This window comes from Engraulis encrasicolus, chromosome 23 (genome assembly GCF_034702125.1).
Source record: "Engraulis encrasicolus isolate BLACKSEA-1 chromosome 23, IST_EnEncr_1.0, whole genome shotgun sequence".
Classification (NCBI taxonomy): Eukaryota; Metazoa; Chordata; class Actinopteri; order Clupeiformes; family Engraulidae; genus Engraulis; species Engraulis encrasicolus.
The window spans coordinates 48,552,531-48,574,583 of NC_085879.1; the positions used below are offsets into that span (position 1 = coordinate 48,552,531).

The 22,053-nt window shown below is 41.9% G+C and overlaps 1 protein-coding gene across 1 annotated transcript in view; it reads right to left on the reverse strand.

The window, feature by feature from the left end:
- LOC134440045 (NACHT, LRR and PYD domains-containing protein 3-like) overlaps positions 1-22,053 on the reverse strand; it is a 102,525-nt gene that overhangs the window by 71,813 nt on the left and 8,659 nt on the right. The window contains exons 6-9 of the mRNA XM_063189973.1: positions 15,403-15,468; positions 8,316-8,486; positions 7,855-7,938; positions 64-175 (exon numbers count right to left, since the gene is read on the reverse strand). Of these exons, the coding sequence (XP_063046043.1) occupies positions 64-175; positions 7,855-7,938; positions 8,316-8,486; positions 15,403-15,468 (433 nt within the window). The remainder of the gene's footprint in view (positions 1-63; positions 176-7,854; positions 7,939-8,315; positions 8,487-15,402; positions 15,469-22,053) is intronic.

Genomic DNA, 22,053 nt, shown 5'->3' on the forward strand with positions numbered 1-22,053 from the left:
TTTAATTTTTTGGTTTTAGGCTACTTAAAGGGGACTATTTGTTTGTGACTGTGTGCACTATACCAGGGTGTGTGTTGATGTTTCTACTGCCCACCTTCTCTCTTCTGCCATGCGAGGGGGGTCATCTTTAGACCGATCACTCCTCATGGATGGAGCTCTGGACACACCAGAGTCTCTGGACAGACAGACAAACAGAGAAAGACAGAGAACAAATAAATAATAAATAATAACTCCATATTACATTATCAATAAATGATCTAATATTTTATTGATAAAATACTACATACTGTATACCGTACAATCTGGTAGGCAATGTTTTAGGCACTACTGTATATGTAGCAGCCATATGCCTTGTCATGTGTTGTTTGTAATGACTTTTAATTTGGCGATCACCGCGGGGTGTCACGTGAGTGAATTGTAGCAATTGGTCTTAGCAAAAAAAATGGAATATTGTACAAGAACGACCACTAGCTGGTGTGGCCAGGAGTGGCACTGCAGCTATGTTATCGCAGCCAAGTAAATAATGAATGGGTGCCAATGGGGCTGTACGCTTCTCATAGAACTATCTGCCCGTGTGATTTTTTCCCTGGAAACAATGAAGTCGCGTTCGATAGATATGAGTAAGTGAAAGCATTTGCCGACACGTTTGCATCTTGTCAAGTGTTAGATTCGTGAAAATGACCCTTATTTCAACTATAGCAATGACATAACACGTGACAATCGACTTTACGGCACTACGCCATTTGTTTTGTAGTTTTACGTCTGACTTCAGATGTCGATGTGTTAAAGTTATGTTAGGATTGTTGCGGACACCTGTTATTTATTGCATTTAAGGTGGTGGAAAAGCGGCATGTGTACATGGGGTAAAGGAAATGACTGCGCTCATCCTTGAGAATTTGGGCACCTTCAATTAACATGTTGGACGGCGGTGAGGGGTTTTGAGGTGTGTGGCCGTAGATGTCTCTGCTAGGATCAGTCAGAGTACGTCTCTCGTCAGCTCTGGTCGTGAATAGTCGCAGAGATTCCTCAGCCAGCAGGTATTAGCCGAATGCTAGCGTGTTGCAGGACAAAACTAACACGTCTTTGGGAGAACAAAGCCATGTCAGGAACCTTTAACTTCACTTCTAATACAACTTCCATGATAAGGTACAGAATGTGCACACATCTTTACAAACCAGAGAACAGAACCGTCACAAATCCCTGCTGAGCCATTTAGCCCAATAGGCTCCCATTCATCTTTTACTTGGCTGCGTTCGCCAACGGGGCTATAATGGGAGCCAATGAGAGATGTCTTTCTCATAGCTTAGAAAATCTCTGGTCTTAGTATTTAGGCACCTGTGCACCTGCTCACTGGTAGGGAGGAGCCCTATCTCACGCCTTTCGTAAAGTCTTCACGAAAAAAATAGCTTAATTTTCGTGGTGCATTCACGTTACTTCCCGCCTTTCGTTAAGTCTTCCCGAAAATAATAGATAAATTTTCACGCTGCCTATTCACTTGAATTGCCCCACTGCTGCTATGGTTATCCAAACGTCTGCAGGAGCGGGGAGGGGGTGCTGACAGAACACTGCTGATACACTCGGGACTCACTAATTCAACGCCCTTTCGGTACTTACGCCTTATGTCCCCTAAACCTAAACCTAAACCAAAACCTAACCCTAACCTTAACCCTACTTAACCCTAAACCTAACCCTAAATTGCTTGTTTGAAATGTTTGATTACCATGTGACGGTAGGCTACCGAAAGGGCATCAAACTAGTGGGTCGCCAGGCAACAGTCGGGCAATTCAAGTGAATAGGCAGCGTGAAAATTAATCTATTATTTCCGTGAAGACTTTACGAAAGGCGGGAAATAACGTGAATGCACCACGAAAATTAAGCTATTTTTTTCGTGAATACTTCACGAAATGAGTGAGATACGGTTGTAGGGAGAGGGGTAGGCATGGGAGAGCACAATTTTTGTTGACCGCATGATCGATAGAAACATTTGTTCTTTTAACGCACTTTGGCACTTTAACTTGCACCAGTAGCACACTGCAAGGTGGCGGTTTTAGAATGCGTTTTTAACCTTTGTACTGAACTGGATACACTTGAATAAAGGACAGCGAAGGAAGAGAAGTGTTTGCGCGTCAGCTTTTAAAACTCCCAACCCAACCTCTCGGCGGCACCATTGGATTTTAGCCGCCACAGTATACAGTCGGTCCCCCTACAATGCACACCCTTTACCGAGGTAATGCCACGTCATCCACCTCGGTACGTACCGGGCCTAGCTGCAGTGTACCCAAACAACCGCCGGGTGGCACTTGGGAGCGCTTGCTATATTTGCGAGCGCTTGCTATAGCCTACCTGGGAGCGCTCGCAACCTGTATATATATATATGATCTCTCTCTCTCTCTCTCTCTCTCTCTCTCTCTCTCTCTCTCTCTCTCTCTCTCTCTCTCTCTCTCTCTCTCTCACTCTCTCTCACTCTCTCTCTCTCTCTCTCTCACACACACACACACACACTTTCTCTTGCATAGACACAATACACATTCAAGCGCAAATGGGTAGGCAACATCTATTACCATATGGAATATTTTAGACGATGTCGACGGCATATTAATATACCGTAAAGTTCCATATAATAGCCGAGTTCCAATTAGCGGCCGGGTTCCTTTTAAGGGCCGGGTGCACGAGGATATTTGACAGATAATGGCCGGTTCCAAATAAAAGCCCGGTCTAAATAATCATTAAATGAACCAAGGAAAAAGGCTTGACCACCGGCGCTGCATGTTTCCCCCCTTATATTTTTGTTTAGTGTTTAGGATGCGCCGCGTCTTTGACCATCAACCGCTGCGTCAGTGAAGGAAATGTTGGAAATTTTGCAATGTAAAACTCGGGGAAGCAGCGGTGTTTCAGGGTAGCATGTGGTTTAACGCTGTAATACGGGTTAATGTGGGTAAAATCCACATTTAAAACGAGTAGCCAAGGCATGTGATGAGAGAAAATGACATTTGAGACAAGCATCCAACGAAATGAAATGTAACGTCAACATGCAGCCTCTCTGCACTTTGATTGTCCTCCCTTCGCACCAAACTGGCAAACATGTTCTCTCACAATGCTTTTAATGTTTTGTGCACTACATATGGACACTCGCACACACCCTGCACGCACTGCACTGATCAACACACTTTAATCAGTCAATCTGCGAGGCGGAAGCGGAAGAGATTGTTTAGTGGTATGTTAGTTTAAATGCTTTTCATTTTCATTTGCTAGCTTTACATTTTTTTTGTGTATGGTAGCCTATTAATATGTGGCATCTGTGTGCAGATGGAAACCGTTTTGTGTTAGGCTGTAGCCTACCTTAATTCGGCCGAGGCTACTTTTAGTTAACCGCAGCGTAAGGTCTTTGCATGGACAAATGAAATGATAATTGAATCATAGCTGGCCAGTATTGCAGGGAGTATTAAACCCAGTGTACGTTGGGGTTTGGGAGAGCAAGGAAGAGAGCGGCATCTGTGATAAACCGCTTCGAAATGTGTGCGTAAAACCTGCTGTTAACCAGTGTTGCCGCATTAAAAAAAGCTTTGTTTGATTTCGTGTTTGTATTTTACTTTGATGTTGCCTATAGTCCTCAGTTTGTGGTTATTTTCTGTTGACCTCCTACACATTTTCGTTCTGTCATGTAGGGTATTGTAAATAAATTAACCGTATTTTGATCATTTTGATTTCGGACTTAATTTACCCTTTCAATCACCCCTCTCCAATTGCAAACTTTACCCTGGTAGAAGGAGCATTCGCTAGCCTGCACGCACTCGTTAAGGACTTATTGTCTGACTGATTTTGGCTGCTGCGAATAAGGTATATTTATATATATATATAGCCTATATAAAGGGCCTATCACCGTTTTGGCTGAATGCTGACACCACGGACCATGATGACCATTGCAGTCTTGCCGCGGGTCTTGAACAGTGCGCACTCTTTCCGTTTCAGATTGCTTCTTCTGAGAAGGCAACTGGCTACCGCAGGAGAGGGGAAAGGTGGCAATATTATCCTCAAGCGTGTTAGATAAATCGTGTTTAACCTATCGCAGATGAGGTTTTTGAATATTTTGTAATGCATGGGACATTGACAAGGAAAGGTAGCTATGATATCCTCGTGAATAAGTCTTCGACTTTTCAAAATGCCTCCTCTCAACATTCAACATCTAGATTGGTTATTCTGGTTAGTCCAACGCCATCCTGGCAGGAGAATCATTCGTAGGCACTACTCAGCAATTTTGTCTGTTGGTTTTTGTCTGCTGCAAAGTAGGATAGATCAGACCTCCTGGTCTTCATAAAAACCATCTACCACCGCTGTGATAATTTGACTACGGACACCGCTGAACATTGAACAGTTGTTTAGACTACAGTAGGCCTGTTGACGATTGCAGTCATGCCGCTTGTCTTGAACTGCGCGCTCTCCTCCAGTTGATGTGTGACAGCCAGATGAGAAGCGCAAAGGTGGGGGCTATCCGCGGTCGCGGAGGACAGGTGTCAATATCCACAACCTCACTGAATAAATAGCCTAACCCGTGAACTGTGCAGCAGCAATTACATATTGTTTAGGTTCTTGAATACTCCCTAAAGCATGGAATTCATTTTCCATTAATAAGGAAAGGTGTAAGATTTATCCTCAATCCTCCCCGATAGCCTAATGCTCTCGCCCCCCCACACACACACACTCTGTTTGGAGAGGATGCATTTACTGTTACAAACTGTTACAGTTTAGGCAGTAGGCCACCCATCCCCCCGGACCCACGAAACCCACTGAAGATCCAAGCAATTGTAGTCTGTCAGTATTTTAGTGTGTGCCCAGGTAGTTGAATTCCTGGCATGGCCTGGTTATCTCAATCGTGAGAAGAAGATGTTTGCCCTCAGGCTAGTGTGTTCATAAAGCGCATGTTCGATTTGCTGTAATAGGCTACGATCAGTAAGCCTCAACTTGTCTGTAGTTTCTTTTCCTTCTTTCGATATTTTGTAAAATAGGCCCACGTTAAAGCCTAAATACGATAATAGGCCTAAATAAGGCAAATAAAGTAAGCTAAATAAGTCAGACCTAAATAAAGTTGTTTTAGCCTATGAACTCAGGCAATGCAGAAATTTGCGGAGGGATTTTGGATATCTTAGCCTATAGGCTACCGATGGCTTTATGAACTTCATGACTGGGCTACAAGATAGTCGGGTAAAAAAGGATTGACTTGTAGACCACCAACATCTGATTCTGAAGTGAGGGAGGGTTGGTTTTTCACTTCAAATGTTCCCCGACACACACACACACACACACACACACACACACACACACACACACACACACACACACACACACACACACACACACACACACACACACACACACACACACACACACACACACAGATACGCGCTAATCGCTCTCTCTCTCTCCGTCTCCCCCCCTCTTTCTCATTGTTGCTATACGTGCATCTGGATAGGCCTAGGCAGTGTCACCCAGCACAGTTTCATACAAATGCTGTGTTTTTTTTTTAATGAAATCTTTATTCAGTTAGGCTATTTGTGAACAGTCTCTGCTTTTCTCTTTCGATGTTGCGTCACCGTGGACAGGTGTCTGCTCGAAAACTTAATGCAAAGCGGCTAAAATTTTCAGAACGTGTTGAACTTTTCAGAACATGAATGTTTGTCTGTGGGGGATGGGTGGGTTACAGCAGTGCAGTGCAGTGCACGGGACTGCACAGCCTTTTGTGACATGTCGTGGCGCGACAGGTTATCCAGCCTCGGAAGGAGTCATAGTTCCCCAGTCATATTGTTGGTTCGCATCTCCACCGAAGCAACTGAATTTGCAGTCCTAATCACATATGATTAGCCACACCTGGTGTAACAGATGTCTTGTCACGTGTGCAGTCCATCACATCAGTTAACCGGAACCCCGTCGATCGCGCACAACAGCGCATTGAAAGGATGAAATGTTCACAAGCACCAATACAAAAAAAAACGTCTTCAACCTATTAGTCCGTAGGCTATCCTGAGGATATCCGTTCCTGACTTGAATAGGCTAGTGCAGAAATAATTAACAGTCATCACTTATAAGTTAGGAGCGGAATTGAGACGGTGAATGCAGGACAGAATAATAAAAACAAAACACCGTCGACTGGCGGTCTTGTTTAGGGATCACGCTTGTGTTATTATCAAATGCCCAATGTTACGTGCAATGCGCAATTGGCTGACTCTTTCCACTTGTAGCCTAAAACTGAGGGAGGGATCAACATACAATGAGCTACACTGAAGCAGATTACTCTGCTTCGCAAAAAAAAAAAACAGTGCACCAATAATACCCCCGTCTTCAACCTACTATTTACCAGATATATAGGCTAGTAATAGTATTAAGTTGTGCTACCTTGTTTTTGTGGTAACGACAGTGTAGATCAGGTAATAGCCTGCAATAGGGGAAGCGGCATGCGCCAGTTTTAAAGACAGAATGTCGTCGCCAAATGTAAAATCACCTCTCTCATGCTGACATGACGGGGCACTACTTCATTAGGCTACAATGTTGTTCATGTCTGTTTGACTCACACTATACAAGTGGTTCAATTTGTGTTTTTGTGCTCATCGCACAAATGAGACAGACAGGCTTGCTTGATAGGGCTACACAAAGCAAGCGACATCAAAATGGTCCGAACTCCGCCACTTGATTTCATGCCTACTCTGTTTTGCCATTTTCGTTATTCTTAGCCCTGGCATTAGAGATGAAGCAACTGTGATCAGTGAGGTTGTGGAAACGGTTGAATAGGCCTATGGTCCTAAATTGGAAGCGGCCGATGCCAGTTTTGAAGACAGAATGTCGTCGCCAAATTTAAAATTCGATCTCTCTCATGCTGGCGTTACGGGACACACTTAATTACAATGGTGTTCCTGTCTGATTGACTCGATTGTAATTGTCTTTACCGGTTCAAATTGGGGATACCCGTTCCTGGCTTGAATCGTGCCGAAATAAGTTAGGGACGGATTGGGAGACGGTGAATGCAAGACAGAAAAAAAGTCGAGTTTAAATTCACATGGTGGTCTTGTTTAGGGCTCACACTTGTGTTATTATCAAATGCCCAATGCTAAATAAAACATGCAATTTGCTGACTGTATTTCTACCAGGGCTGTAGTCAAGTCCACCGTTGTAGAGTCCAAGACCAGTACTAGTCAAGTCCGAGTCCAAAGAGGTTCGAGTCCGAGACAAGACCGAGTCCAAAAAGATTCGAGTCCAAGTCAAGTCCGAGTCACATGTCGGTCAGTGTTTGACAATGAAAAGGATGAATGTCAATAGTGTGAACCTTAGAAGATAACCTATATGGCATGGATGTGAAGACAAAACTTGTTTGTTATTGGATTTCAAGCTCCACTTTACAATGTATGATGGCCAGTGTTCTAAACAAAACTTAATGACAGACCCGGCGAGTCCAAAAGCCTAATTTGGCAAGACCATTGTCCGAGTCCAAGACAAGTCCGAGTCCAAACAATACCGAGTCTGAGACAAGTCCAAGTCCATAAAAAAACGGACTTGAGACCGGACTCGGGCCGAGTCCGGACTCGAGTACTACAGCCCTGTATTTCTACTACTACTAAAACTGGGGGACGGACGAGCACGGAAGCACAAACAGACGCACTAACACAGGCAGACGCTGCTCTGCAAAAGCGGTGCTATACTGCCCCCCGCATTCCGAATGGCCACAGGGTGTAATGATCACGGTGCGCTGCCGCGGCACGGCACGGTAATGAGCAGATTGAAGTTACACCATCTGTATAAGCTTTTGATTAGAGGCTACCGAGGAACTATTTGTTTGTGATTTTGCGTGTGCTTGCTTCTACTGCTTACCGTTCCTCTTCTGCTGCCATGCGAGGGGGGTCATCTTTAGACCGATCACTCCTCACGGATGGAGCTCTGGACACACCAGTGTCTCTGGACAGATAGCCAGAGAAAGAGGGAATTATACATAAATACATACACTATAAACTCACATTACATATTATGAATACATGATCTATATATATAAACTCTAATGTGTTTTAGCTATATAGGCTTTTGATTATAGGTTGCTTTTTGATGACATTTTCTTTCTCTCTAAAATAGGAGACTATTTCTTCATTACTTTTTGTTCACTAGATGCCTGCTCTTCCAGTTTTGCATGCACTATCTTGCATTATCTAATATAATCATAATCTAATATGTTTTAGCTACTGTTCATTGATAACACATTTTCTTTCCTCCAAAATAGGAGAACTATTTGTCATTTTGTGCACTAGACGAGGGTGAGTGTCGTTGCTTCTACTGCCCACCTTCTCTCTTCTGCCATGCTAGGGGGGTCATCTTTAGACCGATCACTCCTCATGGATGGAGCTCTGGACACACCAGAGTCTAGTGATAGTTCCTCTTCTACTGCCATGCGAGGGGGGTCATCTTTAGACCGATCACTCCTCACGGATGCAGCACTGGACACACCAGTGTCTCTGGACAGATAGCCAAACGGAGAAAGACAGAGAACAAATGAATAATACATCCATATTACATGATCAATAAATGATCTAATATTCTATTGATAAAATACTACATATACAATCTGGTAGGCTATGTTTTAGGCGCTACTGTACATGGCCGTGGCCAGCCATGTGAAGTAGGCGAGGTCTATGATGCGCGTGCGGAGCGCGGGTCGAAATGTTATTATTAATATAAAATATATATTAAAAATGAATTCATAAATTAAATATAGGCTACATAGGCATATATACATACATAGCCTATATATATATGTGAGTGATTCTCTAATTCGCCTACACTTTTAAGTCCGTGGATTTTATTTGGCAATTCCATTAACTATTAACTGCATCCAATGATGTTTTGGACATTAGAAAACATTTATCTTTCATATAATACAGAAAGTGTAGACATAGCATTATTTCCCTCAGCAAGAATGAATATTTAATACTGGTTTTGGGCGTTTTCATGCCGTCCTGTTTTCCAAATGTCAGATTCAGTCTTCATATTAGCATATAAAGAAACTTGTTTTGCCCAAGACGATTGCAAAAGTTGATTCACAGTAATCATCACAATATGACAAAACTGTCAGAAAGACCACTGTCCTTTCCATTATACATGAAATTTGCCATTTTGTGTGTGTCCACGAAAACTGTGTTAACCGTGTCACGGTCTGAAACCTCCTCCATAAATCAGTAATGGTTTGGTCTTAGGCCATACGAATAACATCACGTGATGTCATAACCTCTTTGGCAGGATACGGGAAGACTTTTTGGTAAATTTTGAGCTCCATCCCTCCATAATTTAATCCATTCTTTTTCATGTTCTCATAGCGGGAAAATTGCCTGTCAACAGTGTTATCAACATATTCATAAGAATCTGAATTAGAAATCACATGTAGAAAAACACAGATAAAGCATACAGATACATGAATTGATTAAGGTGTTGTGGTGGAACTTCTGAGGTCCTCAGTTAGCACAACACCATAAAAATGGCTGAAATGTCAACGGTGTTACCGTCAATGGTGTTACAATTAAGTATGACAGTCAGGGTTGCCAGATGAGGCTGATGATTTCCAGCCCAAAAAATAATCAAAATCCGCCCGAAAAACCCGCCCAATTCTATTGATTTATATGGCAGTGGGAAGGTTTTTCTGATAGATGCCATTTTTACCCGCACACGGCCATCCTAAGCAGCCCAATTGGGCGGGAACCAGCCCAATCTGGCAACACTGATGACAGTTGAGGAGGAGTATGTTTTTGCCAATTTATATCCATATTGACAGACAAACAAACAAAATAATTTGTGTTCTAGGGAGATGGGTTTGTCTGCTCTGTTTTTTTCTCCTAAAAAAGTGCCGACTTGTTACCCTGCACTGTTGACCGTAACACAGTTGAGTTACACCTTTGACTGTTTTGAAAGTGTTTTTGCGCTATTGATCACTTATGTGTTGGAAAAATCCTATGAACATACACTAGGGATTATCTCTGGAGAAGGAAGTCTTGTGTAAGGAGGGTGACTATATTCAAATCAGACGTTACAGGGATTTATGATGAAAAATGTGTCAGTCTGTATCACACTGACTCATAAAATCCTACTTATGAAGCTCAACAATCACATTTTCTATATCAGTTGCACAGATTAATGACAACATTACTGCTAAGGGACATAAGCACTTTCAAACATATATTGTTTCAACTCTGTAGTATTTTTATATATGTTTGAAATGACATAGTATTTGTCCATAACACTGTTGACAAAATAATTACGCAAATGTTCGCTTTCATTAGAGTATTTATCAAATGATTTAAGATTAAGCTTGGCAATTTGTTTGTTTGGAAACTTAAAAATATACACTATGTAAACATCTAGGTCATTTAGTTGAAAAAAAATACTGATAATTGACATTTTGCTTTTGCCAAAAGCGTAGGGAAATCGTAGAATCACTCATATATATATATAGAGAGAGAGAGAGAGAGAGAGAGAGACCTTCTATATGTATGTATAGGCCTAATGTGAAATAGTAAATATGTTGGCTTACATGTATAATAATACTAGTGGTGGGCCGTTATCGGCGTTAACGTGCTGCGATAATGTGAGACTCCGAAATGTTATTATTAATATAAAATATATATTAAAAATTAATTCATAAATTAAATATAGGCTACATAGGCATATATACATACATAGCCTATATATATATATATATACACACACACACACACAGAGAGAGAGAGAGAGAGAGAGAGAGAGAGAGAGAGAGAGAGAGAGAGAGAGAGAGAGAGAGAGAGAGAGAGAGAGAGAGAGAGAGAGAGAGAGAGAGCCCTTCTATATGTATGTATAGGCCTAATGTTAAATAGTAAATATGTAGGCTTACATGTATAATAATACTAGTGGTGGGCCGTTATCGGCGTTAACGTGCTGCGATAATGTGAGACTCTTATCGCGCGACAAAGAAAATATCGCACGTTAATCTATTCTCAAAATATGGATTTGGGGTTTTGGGGATGCGTGTCACCATAGCGTTCGATTGACAGACGCTTTCAGAATGCCCTCCAGTCGCTTCGCCTCTCCACCTGTTGCTCAGCAGCAGACCTACTAAATATGAACAGTGTTTGCATGATGTAAACATTAATCTCTCTGCCGTGGTAGGTGTTGTTTTAGTGCTTTTTCATAAGTGGTAGACTAGAGAGACATTATTGTTTGAGGTGAAGCAGACATTATTGTGTAGGCTACCAGCCCGACATAGCCTACATTTCCTCACGCATTGCATGGAACACATACAACAGTCCTGTTCCAGAAATCTTGCCTGTGCCATAATTCCAAAACATTCCATGTGGTATACATTTTGAAGATTGTCAAACTGAAACTGTCAATATCTACTCTCGCTGAATGTTTGTGTTATGATCGCGCATTTGCGAGTCATGTCAGACGGTAAAACAGCTTGCGGTTGTTGCGCTTGATATAGCCAACCTCGCGGTCGTTGCGCTTGACTTTTTTTTTTTGCAAACTGAATTCATTTGGAGTTGTAACTCCGCTGGTATTCTAACACAGAGAACAACTGTCAGGTTTAGGTCAAATCGATGTGGGCCAGTGCTTTAGGGTCTAGAACTAGCTCTAGAAATCTGCTGCGCAGCTCCTCCCTCTCTAAAGGAACTGCTGCCCTTTTTAACAGTCAGTGGCAGATTCTCTCTCTCTCTCTCTCTCTCTCTCTCTCTCTCTCTCTCTCTCTCCCTCCCTCCCTCCCTCCCTATTAGAAATTCTGAATTGTTGGGGTCATTTTGTTTAAATAGTCTAAATGTTTGATAGATTTATCTGTATTTGCCTCTACATTTCATAGCACTGTTCATTTTGAAATGTCAGTATATTATGACTCTAAATGCTTCCTAACATATTCGAAACACTTTTCAAATATTGCAGTGATTTTTTTTTTTCATCACCAAATATCAACCATTTTTTTGATGATGAGATGCATTTTGGAAAAAAGAGATGAGCTCTGGTCTAATGCGCCATCTGAAGAAACCCCCTAGGTTTTTTTTTTTTCGTCATTATTTTGCTATAATCTAGATTAAAAAAAATAATCTATGCCCACCCCTAAATAATATATATGTTGTGTATGTTTTCAGCCAACTCAGCCTGTTCCCTTTGAATGGCTATACTTTGGTATCATGCCTCTTTTATCATTAACAGCATTCTTCCAGTCAGTAAAGCCCTTTACTTTGTAAGGAAGCTAAAGTTTGACCCAGAGGTAACTTCCACAATAAGCTGCATCCTCAGATGGCAAGTTGCTCAGACGCTTATATTTTTTCTCACAATGATATTACACTTCAGATGTTTTCCTCCAAAGGTACAGGGATAGCTATCTTTGTGGTGCAAGCCATCTATTTTGGAAAACACTTTTTTCTTGTCATCTGTAAGGGCATCTGCATCAATGACTTTGTTTTTATCCAAACCATGGGATGCTGAGAGTGTGCAACATTCCCTACAGAGGACATGCACTTCCCATTTCTTCTCCCACCGTTCCCCTGTCTCCCTGTTTTCCTCTGCCCTTCTCTTACCAAATGGACTGCTGCAGTTGGGGTGTGATGTGCTGCTATCATGCACACACGTGGTAAACTATAACTTCTTGTCGGCTGAACTTTCTTATCCTCGAGTCGCATCAAACGTTTTGTTCTTATTTTGTTGTTGTAATAGTTCTTCACACGCAAGCGCAGAAGACAAATGTCTATCAACAAGAAAGTCTATCCTCCGCGCTCCTGTGCCACCTGGTGCGTCACTGGAAAGGGCTATGCAGACACAGAAGTAGTCACCGGAGCCTCTTCAGGTGTGGATATTTTACTGCGATTCACTCTGAAGAAGACGTGACAACGTCGATAGTCTTGGCACTTCCAAATTAACAGTAACATATCCACACTGACCTCCTTGTCGCTCTATCAGCGTTTATCACAGGCTTTCCAATTTACAATCAATTACCTTTCACGGATATCCTATGTTTTTACCTTTATGCAGTAGCTGATGCAACCGGCCTTCTAAAAAATAACTCAAATGGCTTTTTTAGACACCATGCTAACTTGTAGACCCAAGGCTCAGCGTAACAACGGTTGGCTTTCTGATAATAGCGGAGGTCTCACCAAGCGCGGGCTTAATGGGCGCGTTCGTGACAGCACATTACTGAGCAGGCTGCACACGCACACTTTGCCATTTCAATGCATTTTTCTAACCAGAAAGGGTGGTGATTTTGCGATGCGCAATGCGCCAGTCACGAACGCGGCCAAACACTTGCGATGTCGGCTGAGTTGCATTCTCTCCCACGAGTCGCACCACTTGTGATATTAATTAAGCGGGCTTGCAGAGCAAGGCCCGATTCTAGTAATCTCTAAGTACAGTTTATTATTATTATTATTATGCTTGCTTTGTTGCTTCTCTTGTGCAGGGCAGTAAAAATAGAAAATGGATCTCCTCCTAGGCCTTTCAAAATAGAGACACTGTTCAAACACTAAAACGACCGGCTCGGCTTGGTGATCATTTGTTATAGCATGTCCATGTCTCTTGTCGTTTTTCCATTTTTGGCGATTTTGTGCAAGTTTGGGTCCCCATTGAAAACAATGGTAGAACCTTCTGGAGACAGTGTTCCGTCACTCTACAGATCAGAGTGTAGTAGGCGTTTTCGGTCATAAAACATCAACACTTTCACCTAGAAGTTTAGTTGAGGCGTTGTTAGCGAGCTCTATGAGATGACTCCAAACTGTGAAAGTATCATGTCTCAACTCCCATTACTTTTTAAATGGCAGGTGTGTAAAAACTGCAGGGCTGACCCAATGACTTTTCCCATTGACTCTTGAAGTGCCTTTCTAAAGAGGTCAGCCCATCTTCCACAAGAGGTCCATTTGTGACTGAACCGTTTAACCTATAAACCTCATTCAAAGACTGATAGAAAGGTAACACGTATATCTCCAATCTGTGAGCAGGACATGTGCCAATTCCTTTTAGTTTTTTAACAACAGCAATCTAAAAAACTAGGAACTGTTTTTGATTCTGCCTTAGAGCACCATACTAACTGCCATACAGGTACAGTCAATCAGAACAGGTGCTGCAAATGAGGTTCCAAAGGTTCCATCTCAAGCAAGGAGAGTAGAGACAGGAGGGCGTACTGACGTCATAACAGCGTAGTACGAAACGATGGCGAAGGGAGTACGGAAATGTTATTATTCTTCTACAGTCAGTATTGGAAGCATAAGGGAAGCATTCAATGACACTTCCACGAGGGTCGGAGTGTGGAACAGGTCATAGGACAGCGTAAATGTTTGTCAGCTGTCCTTAATTACCCCCAGCAATTACTGCTGACCAACAGCTGCAGTTAATTTGGCCACAAACTGAAGACTGACAACCATTTACACGGAGTTTCCGGATTTTGCGGAGTACGGAAATTGTATCCATCGCACCCACTGACCAATGACCATGCACAAGGGAGTTCATTTTCCATCCCCTCGTGTCCTCAGGCAACGCCCCCGTACTACACCGTGGCCAATGCATTTCCCCCCCGAGAGATAGTTCTTCTGTGTCGAGTTTCTTTGATCTCAACTGTCTCTTTCTCTCAACATTCTATTCCTAACGAGCACCTGCAACTACCATTCTAGAAGTCTATTGTTCAGCTCTTCAGTGCAATCTGATATTGTCTTGCTGGAATGTCTATGACAGCCAGCTGCTTGGCTCAATGATAAATGTGCTGGATTAGAGATATGGAGGTGGTGAGTTCAAATCCCACTTGGACCCATGTTGATTTTCAAAATTATATCATATGCAATGTTCCTTAGCCAACTTAAAATACCATGTATGTCATTTAGTATATCCCCAAAACACGGAGCTACAACACTTTCAAGATGGCTGAATCCAAGATGGCTGAATTGTTTTGCCCATAACTTCTGACTGGGTGGATGGATTTTTTCCAACATTTCTTTTAGCTTTGTTTTCTCAATAATAGTTTGTTTTTAATTTAGGGATAGAGATATTAAAAATAAAACTGCTCATCTCTGCCCCAAAAGGCAAGCCCGCTTCCAGCATTTTCTGTGAGAATGCAATCTAGTTAATCTTGTTTACTCGCAAAAGCAGAACACAAAGGCAAAACTACAACACATAGCACATGAAGGTTAACCACAGTTTGCAAAGGATCTTTCACAAAGGTTTAGAGATTTGTATGTGTGTTTCAGTTGGGCATATTTGGCGTTAAAATAATAATTATTATTTTTTAAAAACCTCTCACCATAGGTGAGGTCCGGACCTCGCCGGCCGCAAATGTCCCTACGGCCATGCTACTGTATATAAGCTTTTGATTAGAGGCTACAGAGGGACTATTTGTTTGTGATTTTACGTGCGCTTGCTTCTACTGCTTACCTTTCCTCATCTACTGCCATGCGAGGGGGGTCATCTTTAGACCGGTCACTCCTCACAGATGGAGCTCTATAAATAAATACATTATAATACATTATAAATACATATACTCACATTATACTGTACATCCGGAAAGTATTCGCAGCACTTAAATCTTTCCGCATTTTATTACATTGCAGCCTCATTCAAAATTGTGTTCAATTAATCTCTGTCCTCAAAGTGTAACATATATGCCTCATTATGACCATGTGAAAAAATTAGTTCTTGAGATTTTTTGAAAATTATAAAAATTAAAAAACAAAGAAATCATATTTCATATATACGTGTATAAGTATTCACAGCCTTTGCCTAATACTTTGTAGAACCAACTTTGGCAGCAACTGCATTCATTTGTTCATTTCGAAATGAAAAGGGATGTAAGAGCCAATTTAACCCTTTCTAGGAAAACACTTCTTTTGCACCACCTACAGTCTTGAAGTGTAATTAACCTTTTCGTCGGAAGCATTTCTTGTGCATCCTCTACAGGCCTGGAGGGCTGTGTCTCCAAACCTGAGGCTTCAAATGCCTGCTGATGACCAGACCAGGTGTGGCTGATTGGAGGCAACAGCTTTCTTACGTCTGTCTCCTGCCATGAGAAGCTGAAACCCAGAACTCTTTTATTCCTTTGTTTATACCACCTGTAAAGTAAAAATAAATCCTCACCATTTTGAGGTTAAAACTATTTTCTTTTTGTGGACATTCCATCTTTCAACCTTTAAACTTCTTGGGCAAGGGCATGTCAGTCAGGAACTATTACTCCCAATCAGTCATCATGGAACTTTGGTAAAAGACCAATACATTTAAGTAAGAAAGCTGCCCTTTGGAGTACTGGACTTCAAGACTTGGAACATTTGGACTAAAATGGACTTTGCTTTCGAATTACTTTGGAATCATGGACTATAAGAACATTGGAACTCAGAAGTGAATTGTTTGGAAAGCACATGGAAGCAAACAAAGGACGGCCATCTTGGAACCCTTGAACAAAGGCAAGTACAAAAAAAAGCCTCATTATCTACAAAAGAAGATTTATGTTACTTAACTGGAAAAGAAGATTTCTGTTACTTACCTGAAAAAGAAGATTTCTGTTACTTACCTGGAAAGGAAGAAGATTTCTGTTACTTGCAAATGAAGAGGATTTACGTTACTTACCTGTAAATGAAGAAGATTTCCGTTACCTGCAAAAGAAGAAGATTTGTTTTACTTACAAAAGAAGATTTGTGTTACTTGCCTGTGAATGAAGAGGATTTCTGTTACTTACCTGGAATGGATATGGAACTTTTTCTGTTGAATTAAGAACATTAACGAAAACATGAAGAAGATTGAAAGAAGAAAATATTTTGTTCACGTTTTGAGGGGCCAATTGGCTGACCTAGTTTGTTAAAATGAATGAAGAAAATATAAAAGAAAATTTTAGTTTAAGACATGGATGTCTCAGACAGTGTTGAAATTACTAAACAAACTTTGGAAGAAGTGCGCACAACCAGAAAAGTCAAGCTTCGCCAGCTGACTAGGCGCATGAACATAATTAAAGAATTAATGAAAGACACCGCTTGTAGTGATGAACTCAAAGCAAATGAGACAATTTACAACACAACACTGAATGAGTTTAAAGAAGCACACTCAAAGTTTCAGTGCTTATTGAGTGAAAAAGAATGTGAGAATGATACAAACGCATGGTTTGAACCAAAATGGACAGTGATAACTGAATTCCTTTCCTCTCTTTCACAATGGTGGGCCAACTTGACACCAATCGGAGAAACACCTGAAGAGGAGATCCATGACCAGCCTGCTGAAGTTACTGATGACATCAGGCCTGAAGACAGTGCATCAGCAGCAGGAAAACCTGGATCTCAGACGTCAAGTAAAGGTCATTCTCTCCTATCTGTAAAAAGCACAGTGTCTTCACGCATACAGGCAGAGGCTGAAAGAAAATCACTCGAAGTCAAAGCCAAAGCACTGCCTGAGAAACATGCTATTGAGGAACAAGAGGAACTACTAAGAAGGAAGAAGGAGCTGTTAGACATACAAACACAGTTGGATGCTGCATCAGCCAAAATAGCGGTACTGAAATCTGCTGAGGGATACATGGATTCACCAAACATGGATGGCATGAATGAATACTTTGAAAGTTTACACATAGAGAAAGAAGATACATTGGACTTTAAAAACATTGCCATGACACCTTGCGTAAAACCAAAGACAACTGGAACCATTTGGCATCATTCTACTGTCCATATCCCTGTACAAACTGAAGTCAATGCACCTCAACCGCAACATGCCAAAGTCAACATGCCACAGTCACCCCATCAAACAATGGCTCAACAGACAACAGCACCCCATCAAACAACGGCTCATCAGACGACCAAACATACAACAATGACTACTGCACCCCCCACCAGACCAAGTCGACAAACAGCACAGACTAGTGACACCCCAGTAATCCCATCTCCACCTACTGCAACGGCACAGCAATCTCAAGCTTCACAGGGAAGAGCGGAGCCTGATCAACTCCACACGATCCTAGAAAGCCACAGCAACATCACAAAGTCTCTGGTAAGACAACAACAAATTGCTGCTCTGCCAAAAAGAGAGATAGTGCCCTTTGATGGTGACATATTGCAGTACCAGTCATTTATTCGGTCCTTTGAGCTTATTGTAGAGTCTAAAGTTGAGACCAGTGAAGACAAGTTGTCTTTTCTTGAGCAGTATACTAAGGGAGCAGCTCAAGAACTAGTTAAGAGCTGTCAGCATCTGCCCTCAGACACAAGCTTTGTGACCGCCAAACGTCTGTTGAAAGAGAATTATGGCAATGAATATAGAATTGCAAATGCCTATATAGAAAAGGCTCTTACCTGGTCACCAGTTAAAACAGAAGACCCAAAAGCACTGCGGGCATACACAGTGTTCCTCAGAAGTTGCTGCAATTCAATGAACAGCATGATGTACATGGATGAATTGAATCTGGCATCTAACCTCAAGGCCATAGTCTTTAAACTTCCCCATACACTATGTGACAGATGGAGAACAGTAGCTTCAGACATGCAAACAGAAAACAAAAGAGTGACATTCCCCCATCTCGTTGAATTCCTGGAAAAACAAGTCCGCATCTACTCTGACCCAGTATTTGGCAACATCCTAGATGACACCCAGAAAACACACCAACCCAAACTTCAGCACAAGCCCACATCTACTGGAAGCTTCGCCACAACAATTGTCCAACTACCTCATTGTGGATTCTGTAAAGGTACGCACACAATTGCACAATGCTCAAGTTTAAGAAAAAAGTCAAACAAGGAAAAAATTTACTTCCTAAGAAAAAATGGGATCTGTTTTGGATGTCTTGGAAAAGGACACATCAGCAAGGACTGCACAAGGCGCCTCACATGTGATGTATGCAAGAAACCACATCCAAGCCTTCTACACTTAGAAAGTAAACAAAAGACAAAACAAGATGCAGACACACAGAGACCATCTGCTGACCATGACATTGACCAACCTGTTGCCTTAACATCCTGTGGCCATATCGGGGCCGGTAAGAATGAATGTGCTCTTCCCATTGTCCCCATTCAGGTCAAAAGCAGCAACAGTGATAAGATAATTGAAACATATGCTTTTCTTGATTCAGGCAGTTCTGCTAGTTTTTGCACAGAACAACTAATATCAAACTTGCACATTAATGGACGAAAAACCAACATTACACTGCACACTATGAGTCAAGAGAAATGCATCCCCTCATCCCTTGTCACTGGACTTGAAGTTGCTGCACTGAACAGCACTGATTTTGTGACCTTACCAGACGCCTACACCCAAAAGAAGATGCCTGTAACAAAGAACAACATGGTGACCCAGGAAGACCTCTCAAAATGGCTCTATCTGAACAAGGTAACACTACCCAAACTCGATGCCAAAGTCGAATTGCTTATTGGAATGAATGCTCACAACGTCATGGAGCCATTGGAAGTGATTAATAGTGAGCAAGGGGGCCCATTTGCCATAAGAACACACTTAGGGTGGTTCGTTAGTGGTTCTCTTAGAGGCCGTGATCCAGACACAACCAACTGTCCAGCAGTCAAGTGCAACAGGATCTCACTAGCCAGAGCAGAGGAGCCTTTGATTCATAATTTCAACCAAGAGGTCAGTGAAAGAGCACCAGAAGACAAACCTGAAATGTCAGTGAAAGACAAGAAATCTGTGGAAATGATGAACAGTGTAGTGTTAAACGATAAACATCATAAACTGGACTTACCTTTCAGAAGAGAAAATCAGGTCCTGCGAAACAAAAGCCCTGCAGCAGAACAGCGCCTCCTTGGCCTGAAGAAAAAAGCACTGAAACAAAGAGCACTTACTCGAAGGGGCACACCTGCAAGATCAGTGTACGACTCACTCAGCTTCTTAGTTCCAGTCTTGTTACTTGTCCTTGTACACATGATCCAGCAGTTATGCAAGGACAAGTGTGGCTGGGATGAACCTGTTCCTGACACGACATCCAAGAAGTGGATAAAGCAGACATCCATGGAAAAGCTGAGGGACTCCTGTTTACCTTGCTGCATCAAACCAAAACACTTTGGAAATCCAACACACATTCTACACTCAGATGCCGGTGAATATGACTACAGCACTGCAACTTACCTGCGGATGGAGAATAGCCAGAGTGACGTCTGCTTCTCCATGACTGGAAAAGGAAGATTGGCTCCCTTGAAACAGTTGAGGGGCCCCAAAAATGGAGCTCTCCGCTGCGATGTTAAAATGCTTGAACTTGAAAAATGCTTGAACTTGAACCTCAAAGGGCAGTGTTTTACAATGACAGCCAGACAGTTCTGAAATGCATTGCCAATGAACATTCTGCATTCCACACCTTTGTTGACCATCAAGTATCCATCATCCAGAAAAACACCAGCTTGCCTCAGCTGACAAATGCACGAAGAAAATCAAACCGAGACTATGACCCGTCACAAGGCTTGACTGTCAAAAAATTCACAGAATGTAGACAATGGATAGAGGGTCCAACCTTTCTCTGTAAACAAGATGAATGGCCACTCCATCCAATCGACCCCCAGCTCACCCCAATGGCTGACAAAAGGACAAGATAATAAGACTGATGTGAATTTTGGTGCGCAAGATGAAGAATGCCCAATTGCAAAACTGCTGTCACATTTTTCAGATTGGCTGAAATTTAAGAAGTCGGTAGCTAAGCTTTTGGAATTTAAGAACATGTCAGATCCTTAAAAGAAAAAGGAAAAGAAACTGTCTGCAAAAACAAGCGCTCCGAGCAGATGAGTTGCTCCAAAGATGCAATTCTCCAAATCAACACCAGATGGCCATAACCTTGATGTTGGAGATCTGGAGATGACAGAGAAGGTAATCATTGGAATAAGCCAAGGACATATATTTTTAAAGAACGTGACAAATTGGAAATGGTGCCACCTGGTGTACAAAGAGCAAGCTGCCTGTTCGATGTGGACGTAACAAATCTTACCGCTGTTACAAGAATAGCAACAATGGAAAGAGCCACACATCTAAACAGAAGACATCAGCTTGACTTGGATGGAGCAGAGTCCCCTGACGGTCCTGGAAGTTGGGCCAACTCCTTCACACTTTTGAAGATGGAAGTGGGCCAGTGCATTCAATGAAGAAAACAAAGACAAGCATACTTGAACGGCCCGTCACAAGTCTGCCAGCTGGTAGATGTCTGCCCCCCTGACAACCAAGCCAATTGAAGTATGTAGAATTCTTATTTAATTTGAAAATCAATTTAATTTTGGTATCGTTAAAGGCTCTTTTTACGTTTCTGTAATTGTATTTCAGTCACACTCCATACAATTAGGGGCCGGAGTGTAAGAGCCAATTTAACCCTTTCTAGGAAAACACTTCTTTTGCACCACCTACAGTCTTGAAGTGTAATTAACCTTTTCGTCGGAAGCATTTCTTGTGCACCCTCTACAGGCCTGGAGGGCTGTGTCTCCAAACCTGAGGCTTCAAATGCCTGCTGATGACCAGACCAGGTGTGGCTGATTGGAGGCAACAGCTTTCTTACGTCTGTCTCCTGCCATGAGAAGCTGAAACCCAGAACTCTTTTATTCCTTTGTTTATACCACCTGTAAAGTAAAAATAAATCCTCACCATTTTGAGGTTAAAACTATTTTCTTTTTGTGGACATTCCATCTTTCAACCTTTAAACTTCTTGGGCAAGGGCATGTCAGTCAGGAACTATTACTCCCAATCAGTCATCATGGAACTTTGGTAAAAGACCAATACAAGGGATTAAAAGGGTGGTCATCGGTGTGTGTTTAAACTTTTCTTTACATTGAAATTTTACATTTTGAGTCTGCACCTGGCTAAAATAGATGAGTGTGAGTTTTGAATGAAATCCTACGGAGAGCATCATGATCTGCTTCTGTAGCCGCAGTGCATGTTGACATGCATGCTTATTTAGGTGTAATTCAGATTTCCAATGTTGATGGCATTCATGTATCTCCAAATGATGTCAGTCCCACAACCATGGTTGACTAGCCAGATGATGCACTTTTTTTGGTAAAACTCACTTGTTTACCACCACACATCCTTGATGCCATCTTTTTTTTCTTTTTTAAAAAAAATCTTGGTCTCAAGAGAGAT